General features: G+C 33.6%; 1 protein-coding gene across 1 annotated transcript; it reads right to left on the minus strand.

The window, feature by feature from the left end:
• Positions 1 to 823: 823 nt before the first annotated feature.
• On the minus strand, positions 824 to 9,901 carry LOC100374205 (sialate:O-sulfotransferase 1-like). The gene is made up of 5 exons (XM_002741965.4): positions 9,751 to 9,901; positions 8,157 to 8,330; positions 3,616 to 3,777; positions 2,039 to 2,260; positions 824 to 1,828 (listed from the first exon to the last, which is right to left on the minus strand). Exons 2-5 carry the CDS (start codon positions 8,305 to 8,307, stop codon positions 1,476 to 1,478), a joined length of 888 nt encoding a protein of 295 aa, XP_002742011.1. The 5' UTR covers positions 8,308 to 8,330; positions 9,751 to 9,901; the 3' UTR covers positions 824 to 1,475.
• Positions 9,902 to 14,981: the final 5,080 nt, after the last annotated feature.

The raw sequence follows: 14,981 nt of genomic DNA on the forward strand, positions 1-14,981 counted from the left end.
TAAAAACAAATTTGGCTTTGAATACTATCAGAAATTTCACTTATTTTGCAGGGGGGACAATTCAATATAAAACAGAAAACAATACTTGAATGTACATCACTTTTGTAACTTTGCTATTTTTTTCAATTGAGAAGCTGCCTTTTATTTAGATAGTTCTGTCTATTTACATAAGTAAGTTTTTTTTAATTGAAATACACTTTTAGGTAACACAAAATATGGCAAAGAATACCTTCTTGATTAAACAAAGTTAATTTTTTCGGTACATGTTTTGAATAATGGTCAGACAATCAGCATATATCTGTTTACTTGTTAGCACTCGACAGGTGGTAACCCTTTGTTTAGAAAGTTTTCACTTATTATTTTCACATATTGTCTAAGAAAGTGTGAAATTAGTGTTACAATTCACAATTGTATATTAATATGAAAAATATGTGATGTCAATAAACTTGTTATTACTAATCAGGTGATTTTGATTATTTATTTTTTACCATGTGTCTAAATTCAATGTTTTGCTAACACAAGTGGGAATTTACTGTAATACAGAACGTACTGTTACCTCAACTAAAGTCGAGTATGAGACCCTTCAGTTGCATGTCCTGATTATATGAGGGCGCTTCTAATTTCCTGTGCTGACTCATTCCCTCAAGTGAAAGTTGAATAATCTATCATCGCATACTTCGTAATTGCACGAGGGCGCTTTTTTATGTTTTAGGAGCCCAGCTTTCTCTATCGCTCCAGTTCATACATCCATATGTTTCACTATTGGTAAGTTAACGAAAATTGTCGGGCGGTAAAAGCAGACACCAAGAAGAGATATGGTAAGTGCAATATTTACAACTAGTTTAATCTTTCTTTACTTTTGATATAACACAAAGTATGATAAGTATCACTTTGGATTCAAAATCGACTGCTCCATACTATCCATATATACACATTTCATCTGCTTGCTAACTACTACATATTTACCATGGATAGGTAATCTTTAAAACTCACTGAAATTGTGTATATTGAACAGCAGAAATAACGCGATATGCGACAACATTGTTCTCAAGCAGGACAAGTATGTTTATGACGGAAGTCTGGCATCGTCATTTTCTAAGTAAAAGTATTTTAATATTTTGCTCGATTTAAAGTTACTTGATACATAATCCAATGTAAATAGTTCTTCTATCAATGAATTGTCAATGTATTTTCGTACTCGTACTCTTCAATGCAGTGGAACATATAAGTCACCATATATTTGTTTTTTCTGTGTTGAGTATATTACTTGAATAAATGTTTCTCTAAGATTACTAACGTGTGAGAAATACAATGTATTGCAGATCAACAAATTATGTGTATTGTTGCCCATAAGAAAAACGTCTCTCCATCTCGTTAATCTGTATATATAAAATATTTCGGTGAGTGTAAATTTAAGATGGAGACAAATCGTTTTTTTTTTTTTTACGTTCTAAAATGTTTGTTTTTTTCATATATCAGGCTATTGCGCTGACTGGTTGAAATCCATGTGTTGTCAGTTTGTTCGTTACACGGTCTATCGTACTATCAATAGCACTACGTAGGTCTTCGGTATACAACTCCTCAATCAACTGTAATTTTTCACTGTCCGCTGATCGATGAAATCTACCTTCAATGTCTTGCTTTAAGCAGTTAAGTCCATTTTCCCCAATAGTTACGTTTAGGAAGTCTGTCATTTTGATAACTTCTCTAACTGGATCTTCTTTCATGTCTTCATATCGGATAGCTAAAAGTGGGCGTGTGCTTTCCATCCATGACATGACAGCGTCCTCCCACCGTGGAATTTGCCACTTCACAAAGTCTTTCCAATCTAGGTGGAAAACATACAAAAAATAATACACTATATAGGTGCCTCGACTAGCTGCGTACATTTAACGAACACGTTTTCATATAGCACGCTGTATTGATTCGAAACAACTCCGTTCGTTGTACGATTTATTGAAGACTTTCTCCTATAAAGCTCTATATAAAAATACGGTATGTCATTACGTGCATGGGAAATAGTTATTTATGGACTTACCCTTTCCTGATTTTTTGTCGAGTTTAACAAGATCTTCTTTACTACTATATTCTGTGTGACTGTTAGTCACCTGTCGATTACGTTCACATAAAATTACTGAATAAGGATTTCGGATGAGCATTATGGCTGAGTGAAAGTTCAAATACTGTGTTGGATCATGACTGTGTCTTTTTACAATTAAAGTCGTACCAGATTGCCAGTTTTCCATCTCCCCAAGAAATCCTGAAAAAACAAACATGTAAAGTTTTACCTTTCTGAAAAATGTCTCTTGCAAGTTTTTAAAACGTATTATTCAAGGTGACGCCAACAACGAAACTTAAATTATATAAATCTCCACTATTATTTTCGCACATCATCTTCATGAAAATTCCTGAAACAAAAGACTTGCACATATGTGTTTTTATTAAATCTCTGAACTTAGACTACATGTTTCGTTTTTTATGGCCATGTCTGTAGCAGTTCATATGGGAATGATAGTTAATACAATCAAAATCCCCTTAAATTGATGGAATATGGCATCTCCTTGATCTCATTTAGATCAATCGTAATTAAGTAGATCATTCTTTCATTGGGTAGATCATATTTTGCATATTGTTTGTGACGTCAGGATTTGAATTGCGCATGTACACTTTAAGTGCGTGTTCTCTACACGCTATTTCAATGGCAAGTTATCAACTCAGGCATTTATAATTAGATATCTGTGTTGTTAGAGTTTTTTTAAATGAGCAACACTTCTACCATGACGACCAGACAATAACCATTAAGCTTGTCAGGGTCAACTACCGACTGTACACATAGTAGGTCTAATAGTAGGTCAACACACTGGGTTTGGTTTCACTCTTATGATTGACCAATATTGGTTACACGAATTGATACTGGTCTAGGGGCGATGAACTGTTACTGCATCCTGCCAGACTACTCATGGATTCAATATGGACATAATTTTGACAAAATTTCATGATATTAGTCTCGGAGAAATGAAGTTTATTGAGTGCAAGGTATAGCCGAATTTATAAAGTTACATGTTCGTAGAAAAAAAAAAGGATGGAAAACAGGAGAGTATCCCTTGATGCAATCTTGATTATTGGTACTTAAAGGGCAGCAGTCGTCGTGCCGCGTCTTGTTCGATATGGGACTCATAGCGACGTATACAACGCGTGTAAAATACATTGTTTATATACATGAAATTCGAACACGCGCTGCGCGACGACCACCGCGCATAAGACTAACAAGGTGTTAATAAGTGTCAATGGTCTTTAAATACAGCTGACTTGATTTCGGTTTATTGAAAGTTCTTTAAAATTCAACAAAAATGGCCAATGTGTAATTATTGACAATTCAGTAACAATTACAAACACTATCCACAAAAAATGTATTATGGCAGCAATGTACATAGTGATTCTTTTGTTGGCCTTATTTAATACAATTATAAATTACAGTGAGTGTAACCAAGCTAGTACACCAAGCATGTTGATTTCCGTTGTTGTTTGCCTCAGTTTCCTATCTCTTTTATATAGGGCCCCTATACATCAATATCATTGAACCAGAAAAGCAAATAAAATTAACAACAAGCATACCTCCTTGGTATAAGTTTTTATCATGATAGACGGATCCTGTGTATATGCCTGTGGCTGTTTCAAGAAGATGTCTTGTCCATGTATTGCCGGAGCAGGGATAGCTAGCTAGTGCTACAATTGGACGACTGCCGGGAGGAGCCAGACTCACATTGCATACAGGTTCTAGAAAATTAAATAAAGCATCACCATGTGTTAAAAAGTAATTGAATATCACGTTTATTGTTCAGCTTGTACCTCATGGAGGAAATGGACATCCTCCTTTGTATTGATATCTACATCACGTGAATCGACACATTGACAAATGAGACTATTTAAATTGATGTATATGGTATAAGCGAGAACCAACTAAAGCAAATAAATCAATATGTGTATTTTGTGAATAAAAATATAAATAGACGAGTCATAACAAATGGGAAATGGATATTTAAATTATCAGTACAGGTTTATTTCAATCAGATAACGTGAAGTGCAGTTACCGTGATATATATAAATATATAACCACTTTAGCCCTCAAAACGGCTTACTTTCTGAATCAATTCAACATTCGTCACATCTATGAGCTAAGGAATATATTCATGGGTATTTACAGGTAAAACTGAGGTGAATTATCTACCATGAAATACAAGGCAAAAACTAAAATTTCGCAAAGCATATTGGGTAAAATCTAATGGTTTGTTTGACCCCACGCTACACGCCAGCTGCAAACATAAACATAAAAACATTAAAAAAATGATTTATTCATTTTTTTTTCATTTATTCAATATATACATCCACAAATTGATCTATATTGTTGCATTTTCAATAATTTGTAATGCCGCCCAACCTAAAATATGATGACTGAGTGGAAGAAAAGAGCGACTTTAGATTGTATAACCACAATCAACTACTAGATAAAGGGCATAAGACTAGTGACAAATACTTCTCAAAAACACAACAAAACTATAAATATAAAGGTAATATATTGACAGAAAGGTAAAGGAAGCATTGTACTTTATATACTAGTATATTCATTTTGTTGTGTTTATTGGTCATTCACAAGTTGGATGGAAGATTGCATTTTTGAAAAAAAATACATGTACCAAAATGAGTGACAACAGAGACCTTAGACCTTCTACGTGCCTTGCAGATTATATATTTTACTCATGAACATATCTCCATATACTTTTTTTTCCGATATATGTATATATATATATATATATATATATATATATATATATATATATATATATATATATATATATATATATATATATATATATATATATATATATATATATATATATATATATATAAAGTATTTAAAAAAAGTAAACAATGAGTACAATGTTCACCAGTATTGTCAATCTTTAAATTCACACAAGCAATGATATCTGTCGATGATTTAGTTCAATCTATACCAACAGTAAATACTTTTTGTTACGAGATCTTTTCGCCAGAATCAACTATATATAGTGAATCTAAAATATCCATGATCATTATTAATGACCAGCTATGCAAACAAGCTAAATCAGACATAGTAGAAACAGCAACAATAAAATAAGACAGATTTCTTATTGTGTGAAGACAAAATTTCAACAATTAGTTAAAACTAAAAAACAACAATTGCAATTACAAAAGACATTATTAGATAAATTAATGACGTTCAAGAATAATAACCCAAAAGAATTTTGGAATATTCTAAATCAACTAAGAGATTCTAAAAGGTGACAATAATAACTTTATATCTCCAGACACTTAAATTATTATAAGATATTAAGGTAGCGGGACTATTATTTGTATACTTGTTTTCATCTTCAAATTGTGACCAAATGACTACAATAAGACTCAGGAAAGTATATATTTTTTGGAATCGCCAGACTTCAAGGTGTGTTTGTCATGCCCGTATCTGCATTCTACGGTGCGTTACTTAATCAAAAGTGAAAAAATTATTTTTTTTGTAATTTATGCTGGTGATAAGAAGTTTTTTTTCACTTTTCCTAGTTGTTCAATAGTCTGGTAAATTGAATGTGTCTGATCAGTTTTATTCAAGCAACGCGTTTTGAAAAGTAGTGTCCTGAATTTTAATTTCAGTTTTAGTCGCATTGCCCCCAACTCAAACCACAACACAGTGGTAATTAATCCATGAAATAGTTTGTATGGACACATTCAAGTTCCTCTCATTGTCACCTTAATGTAGAGATGCAGGTTCGTGGGCACTTCGGAGTTAATTTTTTTTTTTTGCTTTTTATTATCCAAACAGTCTTGGCTATGGACTGTTAAAATTTTGTAGAAGTGTGAATACTGGAATATACTCAGAACACGATTTTAAAATATAGAAAACAGGACCAAACATTATCTCTTTTGAATGCTTAGCAAGATCTAGCAAGGCTGTACATAAATAATAAAAAAGAAACTTGATGAAAAAAAGAAATGACTGCACTATATTTAAATTTAACAAAACGATAATACATTTAAATTTAAAACTGTTACAGCCATTTTAATTATGAGCATTAGCAAACTTCTTACCGAGTGAATTGTTATGCAAATTAGCAATTATCTCAACTTCTTTTTAGTGCACATGCCAGAACTTTAAAAAAAATAGCTCCTTAGACGCTTAGACCTTTTGTTTTGAAATTTTCACAAAAGATTGACAATGTGTTTATCTTCAAAACGCCGTCGGGGCATTGTTTTTGGTTGAACAGTGTTACAACAATCGTACAGACAACTAGCCTGGGTGTTAATTTATGCATAAACTTGAAGTAGTGAAATTAGAGCCGCTGCCCTGCAAAATTGACAACTGGTAGACAGTTTTCAAGACGGCGCTTTCTTCATAGTAAACAGATGTACCCATAAACCAATTTTGACAGGAAACAGAAGCATAATTTTTGTTTAAATCACTTTTGAGCAAAAAAGCACATTTTTGTGCATATTTCAAACTACAGTGTCCATAAAAAATACTAACAAAATTTTAAAATTTATACAATAAGCTGTCCGAAAATTGATAGTTTTGTGGACAAGGGAGGTCACCTTGGTTTCCTAATTAACTAATTAAAATACCTGGCATCTCTACCTTAAAGCTGTGAAAATTTGGTTATAATCCGACGACAATAAGTATGCGTTATTTTTTGTTAAAGACAAAAAACATAAACTCCTAGAAAACGTTCATGAAGTCACAGCAAAGATTTTCAAGCTTGTTTATCTGCACAAGCAATTTGTTTTCCCATCAAGGTCTGTTTTAACATGTGTAGGGGCATCCAAATGTGAAAGGCTATTGGAAACCAAAAAATAAAGAAATGGTATAGCTATAGTTCAATAAAATTGGCAGATGAAAAAAACAAAATCAATGATTTGTTTAGTGGCTGTGTGACCTTGTGTCACATTCATATGCAAATGACTAATCTGTGAAATAACCAGGGGCAGAGACGAATCACTTAAATGTTTGGAAACACTCATTGTGTGTCAGATAGCTACTGATAACACATCCTAACATTGCTTTGTCTTGAGTTAATCTTTTAAACTTATAGGCACACAGATTAAACCTGTGTTGTTGATTTTGGAAAACACTACTGAAGCTGCCTTGCTTCCCTTCCGAAAATCTACATTTTAACCAACTTACATGACATTCTAGGTTACGTTGACTTTATCAGATGAAAGTTTATAGTGTATTTCATCAATTAATAAATAAATGTGAAAATCGTAATTTTCAACACAAATAATAGTCTCGCTACCTTAAAAGCAATTACTTGTATGGTGAAAAAAAATATAAAATATAAGGTAAATTTTGATTAACTTTTGATCTCATTACCAAACTTTCACATGAATAATTTATTCAATTAATTCAGTCAGTTTATTACATTTTTTTAAATGAAATGTTAATGTTTTTAGTGTTCTGCTATGACATGCCTTTTATCATTGTCTCACAGTTCAAAGTAGAGCAGTTGTTTGGTATAAGCATGGAGGTAGAAAAGAGCCTCCATGGTATAAGTTATAGCGGGAGAGTCGTCTCCTGCGCACGCGTGTGGAATTTAGTCCCAAGCAACGATAACAACACACGCTAAAATCGCAAAGGCTCATGAAGATTAGGTCAATGAGAAACAAGTCAGCAGAGTTTGATGGTATTTGTTCCGCATTACTAAAATTAAGTTTAAATCTCCTAAATATACCATTAACAACACTTTGTCATTTAATTTTAAACATGAAAATATGAAATATAGTCCAAACATTCAGCTACATAAAATGTGGGATGTAAATTATTCTAACATTTATAGAAGAATCTCTGTAACCAGTAGCATGGTTGAAACGTTATGTTCAATTATTCATAATAGACTGACCACGTACCGAGTATTTTTTTATACAAATTGACATTTCCAGTGACCTGTCATGTTATATATTTACAGATTTATTGTTTATTTGCATGTGTAGACCTCAACAGCGACATATTGGAGGAGGAGACGTCTCTATGCCAGAAATCTACATGAATTGAGCATGAAAAGAAATTATGCAATGTGTGGCAAAATGGAAAACATTCTGACTTTTCACAAATTTCGCATCACACTTATTACCTGATGTGTCCATGCTATTGGCATCTGCTTGTCTAGTGATACTCGCTGTTAACATCTGGACCCATATCGAGGCTGACACTGCGACAATAAACACGGACAGCACCACCCGTCGCCTGATGTACATCATGTCTGATTTCCTCAACCGTGCCATTCATAGAGATGATATTCCTAAAACTGAATATTAAGTATACATTTTATTATAAGCGTATATAAAAAGGATTATCATTAAAAACGCGTATACAACTAAATAACAAAAAAATGTGCAATCAAACTATATAGACTATTTGTCTATATATGCTAATAATGAGTCCAAATTAATTTGCATAAATATGAATGGTTATGTTTTAGATAAAGTAACACTTTTCGACTTAATTGTTTTATCATCTTTCACTGCTGATAACATCCATAGCGCAATTCATATAACGAATCCTGGTAGTGTAGTTATTATTTTTTAAATTGAAAACTATCAGATTATATTATATCAAAATTAGCATATTTGGCGAAAAATATGCTAATGAACGTTGAAGAATTTCCGTGGCTATATGTCGCATACTGGCTACGTGATGGTACATGAGATCAAAGTACCGAACACTACAGATATGAGACAAATTGACTACAAACTAAACTATACACGTATTCACAATAACAATTTGATTGGGCGACTCCCCTTCCCCTACTTAGCGACAGCCATGATACAAATAAGTTTTTAAAAAAATCAATCAAATTAATATACCGCAATATTACAACTTGTGATATATTACGTAATATGTCGATTACCACGTGGATTAATTTTAAAGTTGTATTTGTGTAAACTGGCATTCTGATACATTTTTAGGTGATGGAATTTACGTCTTGTGCGCGTTCTATATTGTGGATTGTAATTCCAGGGCATGACATTCACTTCATTGAACTAAGTGTACAGGAAATCTCAGTAATTAATTATTAAATATAATAACAAAACGTTTTTGGACAAAAGCCATTCATCAGTGTTATATCTGAATTTACGCGTAGCTGGACGCCTCGCATGAGATAATCGACAACAATTCTAGTATTATAATAACTTGCAATAACACTATCGATATACTAATTCCAAACAAACAAACACGAAAAATAATTGTTTTAACTATCTGATTCTTTGAATTTACAAACCAGACGAATGGCCCGCGAGTTTCTTGCAGGTAATTTATCGCAAAATACGCATCACAAACAGCAATAATAAATCGTATTATTACTTGTATCAGGTTTCCCTTTTCAGATCAGTTGATCGTTCACCTGAAATCAATATGAACGCTCCCAGTTGTGTGGTATCGATTCTGTTCAGTATTTAAGCCTGTTTATTTATTATCGGGTCACAAACGCAGGTTTCCTAGTGCTCCAGCCAATCAGATTTTATATTATATAGAAATACATAGAACAAAACAAACGCATTTAATTGTCAGGAATACTTAAATATAATATCTGTATAACGACATTACGAGTGGTAGTCATAAATAAACACATAACATATGATCCATCCTACCCTTCCTAGTTCAACTAATTGTTTTTCCCAGGATATCACACACAAACACGCAACTCAATGAAAGTTAAATCTAACCTGAGTCTGGTCACCAAATCCACCACTACTAATTGTAACGTAATTCTTCCTGTCGACCAGAAATATCATCCCCCTGTCCGAGGTGATACCTTGCCGTGCGAGTCGCGACCGGTGGGAAACGTCACCCGTGCTATCCACGTATTCAGAATTTAATTTCAATGTGTAACAGGCGGATTGTTTATATCTCGTGTAATCCGCTGTGCTAGTGGGCACAGATGTCACCAAATGGTGCAATGCGTAAACATTTAATACACATAGTCATTTATCTGGTACGAATGTCATAGAATAAAATATGTGGAATATGTGACTTAGTCAACAATTGTGTGTAATATATTGTAGTGTACGACAACGTGAATATTTTAATGTCTATTATAGAGGATGGTGAATGCGTGCACAACTGTATTGTGGAAAACGACTTAATTAATAACGATCACTAGTACGCTAATTTAAAAAATATGATTACCGTTATTACGGCCATATGGGAAAATAATGACATAATGTAATTTACACATTAAGACAATAATGCCAATAAAATTAACGTGAGTGTTTGTCCTGAGCACATTTTTGTTTATCTCTGTTGCAACGACCTTTTCAGAATTCTCGATTGTTCTATTCAGCCCTGTGATGGCGCTGCAAATAATCGCGATTTGAACTTGAACTGTTACAGTTTTGTATACATTTGACAATTGGATTGCTTATTGCTATACAAGGTCGTATCTAAAAAGGATTGGGGCAAACTTTTTGATAAATATGAAGTAACTGTAAGTGGATTTCGGAGTTCATATATTCTATTGAATAAAAGTAAAACACTACCAAATTAATTCCAGTTTCCAACTAGATGCGAGTTTAAATATATATTCTAAATATCAGTGTATTTTCATACACATAATTTGATTTAATGGGCGGCGCCCATGCTTCAGATTGTGTTAATCGGAGTAACGTTAAAATTAATTTATCATTACCGTGTTTTGAGCTAGACTTCTAATTTCTTGCCCAAATTGCAGTTCAAAATCACCACCCATATTCATTCTTTTATACAAGTATTATAAGTGTGACATGAATTATACCTAAAAACAAAGATTGTAAATTGAGTTGTTTGCTGACACGGCAGCAATTGACGCATCTCGTTTGGAACATATAAACTACATACCGGCCAATCTGATTAAATTAAGATCTTAGTTTGGGCTTTTTTTCTTTGCTTTTTTGTTGTTGTTAATATATATTTGCATATATTTTTTTTTCAATTTATTTGCTGGTAAGTTTTGGTAATCGCGAAGGCCCTTTGAGAGAACCCCCTCTTCAAACGCGCTTTCCTGACATTGCACTACATTTCTCCGTGAACCTCTTGAACATTTCTGGTTTATTTTAAAACAGGTAATGAATAATAATTATTTATTTAGACACGAGTCATCGACTTTGAAGATTTTTTAACCAGTATAAGATTTTTTTATCGCATGTATATATATACCGAACGCAATTTTAAGATGTAACATAACCTTTTTTATCATAGGAACCATTAAGTGGCATTTTTTGCGCAAAAAGTAATTTGGGGACCATACATATTTTTTTTTTAATTTTGTGAGCAGTGACATAAAATAAAACCACATGGTAAACCTCAAGGAATTCTGGCGATATGTTTCGACAGTAGCCGTAACTACCTTGAAGCCAAAGGAACAAATTCTTCCCTCCATTTATATGTAGGATTCAATCCTTCACATTTAGTGTGAAAATGTTCAGTTTGTCATTCATCTCAATAAATTCCTGGAAATATTAGTATTTAAATATACATATTGTATTTATTTATTTATTCAAGTTTTTTGACAAGCAGACTATCAGCAAATAAATATGTATGTATATTTATGAATGTATTATTTATAATGTATAATTTTAAACATGCCGGATTTCTATGTCCATGTTTGCGGTTTCCAATCTAATGAAGTTTACTAAACTTTATTTAAGGTAGCGAGAAGGGAAATTTTCACTTTTTTCTTGATTTTTCAAAAATTGATAAAACGGTTACTTTAGACCTTGATACATCACCCCAGGTTTACAAAAGATCGAAATTGCGAAATAACGTTGCTCAAATTAGTGTTTTAAAACATTAGCAGAAAAGACTACAACTGCCGTTTCGTGGATATTTGCATAGTGTTTATCTTTGGAAGGAATTAAATGATAAAATCTTATCTGTATACTCTGTTGTTGACGATTCTGATATAACGGGTGATAAGCTTCCAGTTGCAAACAATGCGTGTTTATCTAACGTCCATTGTCAGCATTATTGTCAGTCGAGACTTCGTCGGAGAAACATGGTCATACAGTACTTATTTCGCCCAACCTTCCGCTTTTACATCGACCGCTTAATTTCAGACCACGCGGTCTTGTCCGACCGGAAACCGACCGCATTTTAATCTCGTTTTTTTTTTTTTTCGCTCGCTCGCTTATTGAAAACATTGACCGCTCGCCCAAACACTGAAAACTGGCACATGGTGGTCGAAATGGTGGTTTTGATAGTGAAGTGTGAACATACAACTATTATTAACTATTATTACATTCTGAACGACACTTCAAATCTAATAGCTGTATTACACTTGTATCGTGAAAGCAACTGAACTGGGACCTCTTGTTACGTGTTTTGGGTGCTTGTTCTAGATGTAATATTTTTATTTTTATTTTAATGAGACAGTTACGTGAAAAAAGCCTGGGTAACTCCTTTTGACAGAGCAGAGAAACGAGGAAATGTTAGTGATTAATTCCAAAAATAACGATATCGAATCCACATCGGTCCACGTCTGGTAAAATTTGACATTCAATTTTTAAAATTAAGTCACGATCATTGAATGAGCTCGGTCTATACTGTATACGTACCGCAAAAGTGTTCCCACAAAAAAATAATTTCGACTAAAAACGGCCACATGCCCTGAAAAAATCGAACAGAGCTTGACATGTATGAATAATTTATTGGGCTTAAAAGAAAAACGTGTCAAATTTAGTTATAGCCATAACTATTTGGTGGCCAGTTGATGAACAATTCAATGTCCTTCAGGGCTGAAAATCATCGACGCTACTCTGGTTTACTTTATTTCACAACTTGCAGAGAAAACTGATTCGCGTGAGCTCTAATGTATCTTAGCCTAGTATGTTCTTTTTGAACTAAGGTCAAATTCCATCAGTTTGTCAAAATATATGTTTTTCAGCGAATAATTTTGAAGCCTATCACAGCACAAACAACTATGTGAATCGACGCCGGAGATTGGATTATACGACGACCCTTCAATTAGCGTCAAATATGCTTTGTTACAACATCATTGATTGGCTGAGAGTCACCTGATCGGAGCACGAACTGGGTCACAGAACCATATTTGTCCGTATTATCAACAGGACTTTGCAAAATAACCACACCCACATTTTCAATCTTTTTTAGCGCGGACGTTGCCAACAAATGTAAAAAAAATCGTGAATTTCATAGATTCGAATAAAATAAAGCAAGCGATTGATAAGGATTATTAATATTTTCCCCGATGCTCTTCGAATTTTTATTTTTTTTATTTCAAGGTAAGAAATGGCTAGTTGAAGTTGGAATACAACCGAACTCGGCCAGATTTCAACTCGGCCAAGAAAAAAATGCACAACTCGGCCAGTTGTGAATGTCGAGGTGTTAACTGGTCATTGGTCAACAATTGTCACCTTCTTTCACGTCTGTTGCCGTGGCGGCATTTTATTTCCAGATGTTATATGCTACACAACATACCCAGTGACGCATCCGTTTCACTGACTGTTTTTGTCTAACTCCCGTGACTGTTTTATTGTCGATTTCAACAACGCAAGTTTACATACACACACAAACGCTACTGGTTCTCCGACATGTTCAAGTTGTTGATTTCAACATTGGCTGAACATTGTCGATTTCAGTGACGCAAATTTTCTTTTCAAAGAAAAAACACAGACATTACATCGGAATCACATACATCACATCGGCGACCGCCTGGCTACGCTGTGTAACAACACAACACACAAAAAAAGAAACGCTCCTGTTTCCCCGACTGTTGTTGATTTCAGTGACGCAAGTTTTCAAAGAAAAAGCTCTGCTATGTAAAAACACTAAAACTAATGTTTCAATTTGTAGCAGTTTTGTATGGCGCAACATTTTATCCTTAATGCATTTTATTTTTCAGATCCATTACAAAATATTGTGAAGATTTACGAGTTGCATTTAATAAATCACTTCTGTTATAGATAAACTTTATGTTACGGTAAAATAAACTACTAGTATATATAATAATGGACTATGCTTGAGTATGATTCACATGCGTCTTGACTCATGTCACCGTGATAATAAACCATTTGACAAGGCTACAAGTGTGATTCACAATCGGCGCTAACCTACGGTGTGGTTAAATGAACTAAGGCAGTAGTGTTTTAGATCATGGAACTATAGTTCCATGTTTAGATCGATTCACGGATGGCTTTGTAGTGGGTAAACAAGATTTATGCAAGATTTACTCACCAAAAGTTCTTTATTTTTAACTTGTCACTGTGCTTGGCAAACAGGAAAAGGCTACAATGCTTCATGCGCGGAACCAAGCTATGTATACATTGCATATATATTTAAAAACACAACGCGGTTATTACCAGATTGTTACATCATCTATACCATTTTTCTCGCCCAATGTGATTACACTCACACATATATATTGTCCGTAGCTGGAAAAAAACCCATGGATTTAATAAGATACCTCCAAGGAATAACAAAAACATTTTGGCAAAGCGTCCCGGTTTTATTGGAACGTTCACAGCCATGGCTGCACCCTCTAGCGGCTGATAGCCATAAGCATAATTCTTTGCCAAATTCTGCTAGGAATGAAAACACCTTTACACGAATTGTTACTTTCAAAAAAATAGTTTTATTTAGGAAAAGTACAGACCAATTTGAACACTGCAATTGGTAAATAAATGCAAATACACCGTTCTTGTAAGATACGAGTTATTGGTAAATAAATGCAAATACATCGTTCTTGTAAGATACGAGTTATTGGTAAATAAATGCAATTACGCCGCGCTTGTAAGGTACAAGTTGTTGTACATAGGGGAAATTCTATTTTAGTTGTTGAAAGTCACGGGACAACCTGGCAATATCATGAGTGCTTGTGTCTGTGCGTATCTTGTGAGATCGACGCAACCCATAAAATATAAACCAGCAGTAATAAGTTGTGTGTTTAAATAAAATAATGGAC

Source organism: Saccoglossus kowalevskii, chromosome 7, assembly GCF_978046115.1.
Source record: "Saccoglossus kowalevskii chromosome 7, keSacKowa6.1, whole genome shotgun sequence".
Classification (NCBI taxonomy): Eukaryota; Metazoa; Hemichordata; class Enteropneusta; family Harrimaniidae; genus Saccoglossus; species Saccoglossus kowalevskii.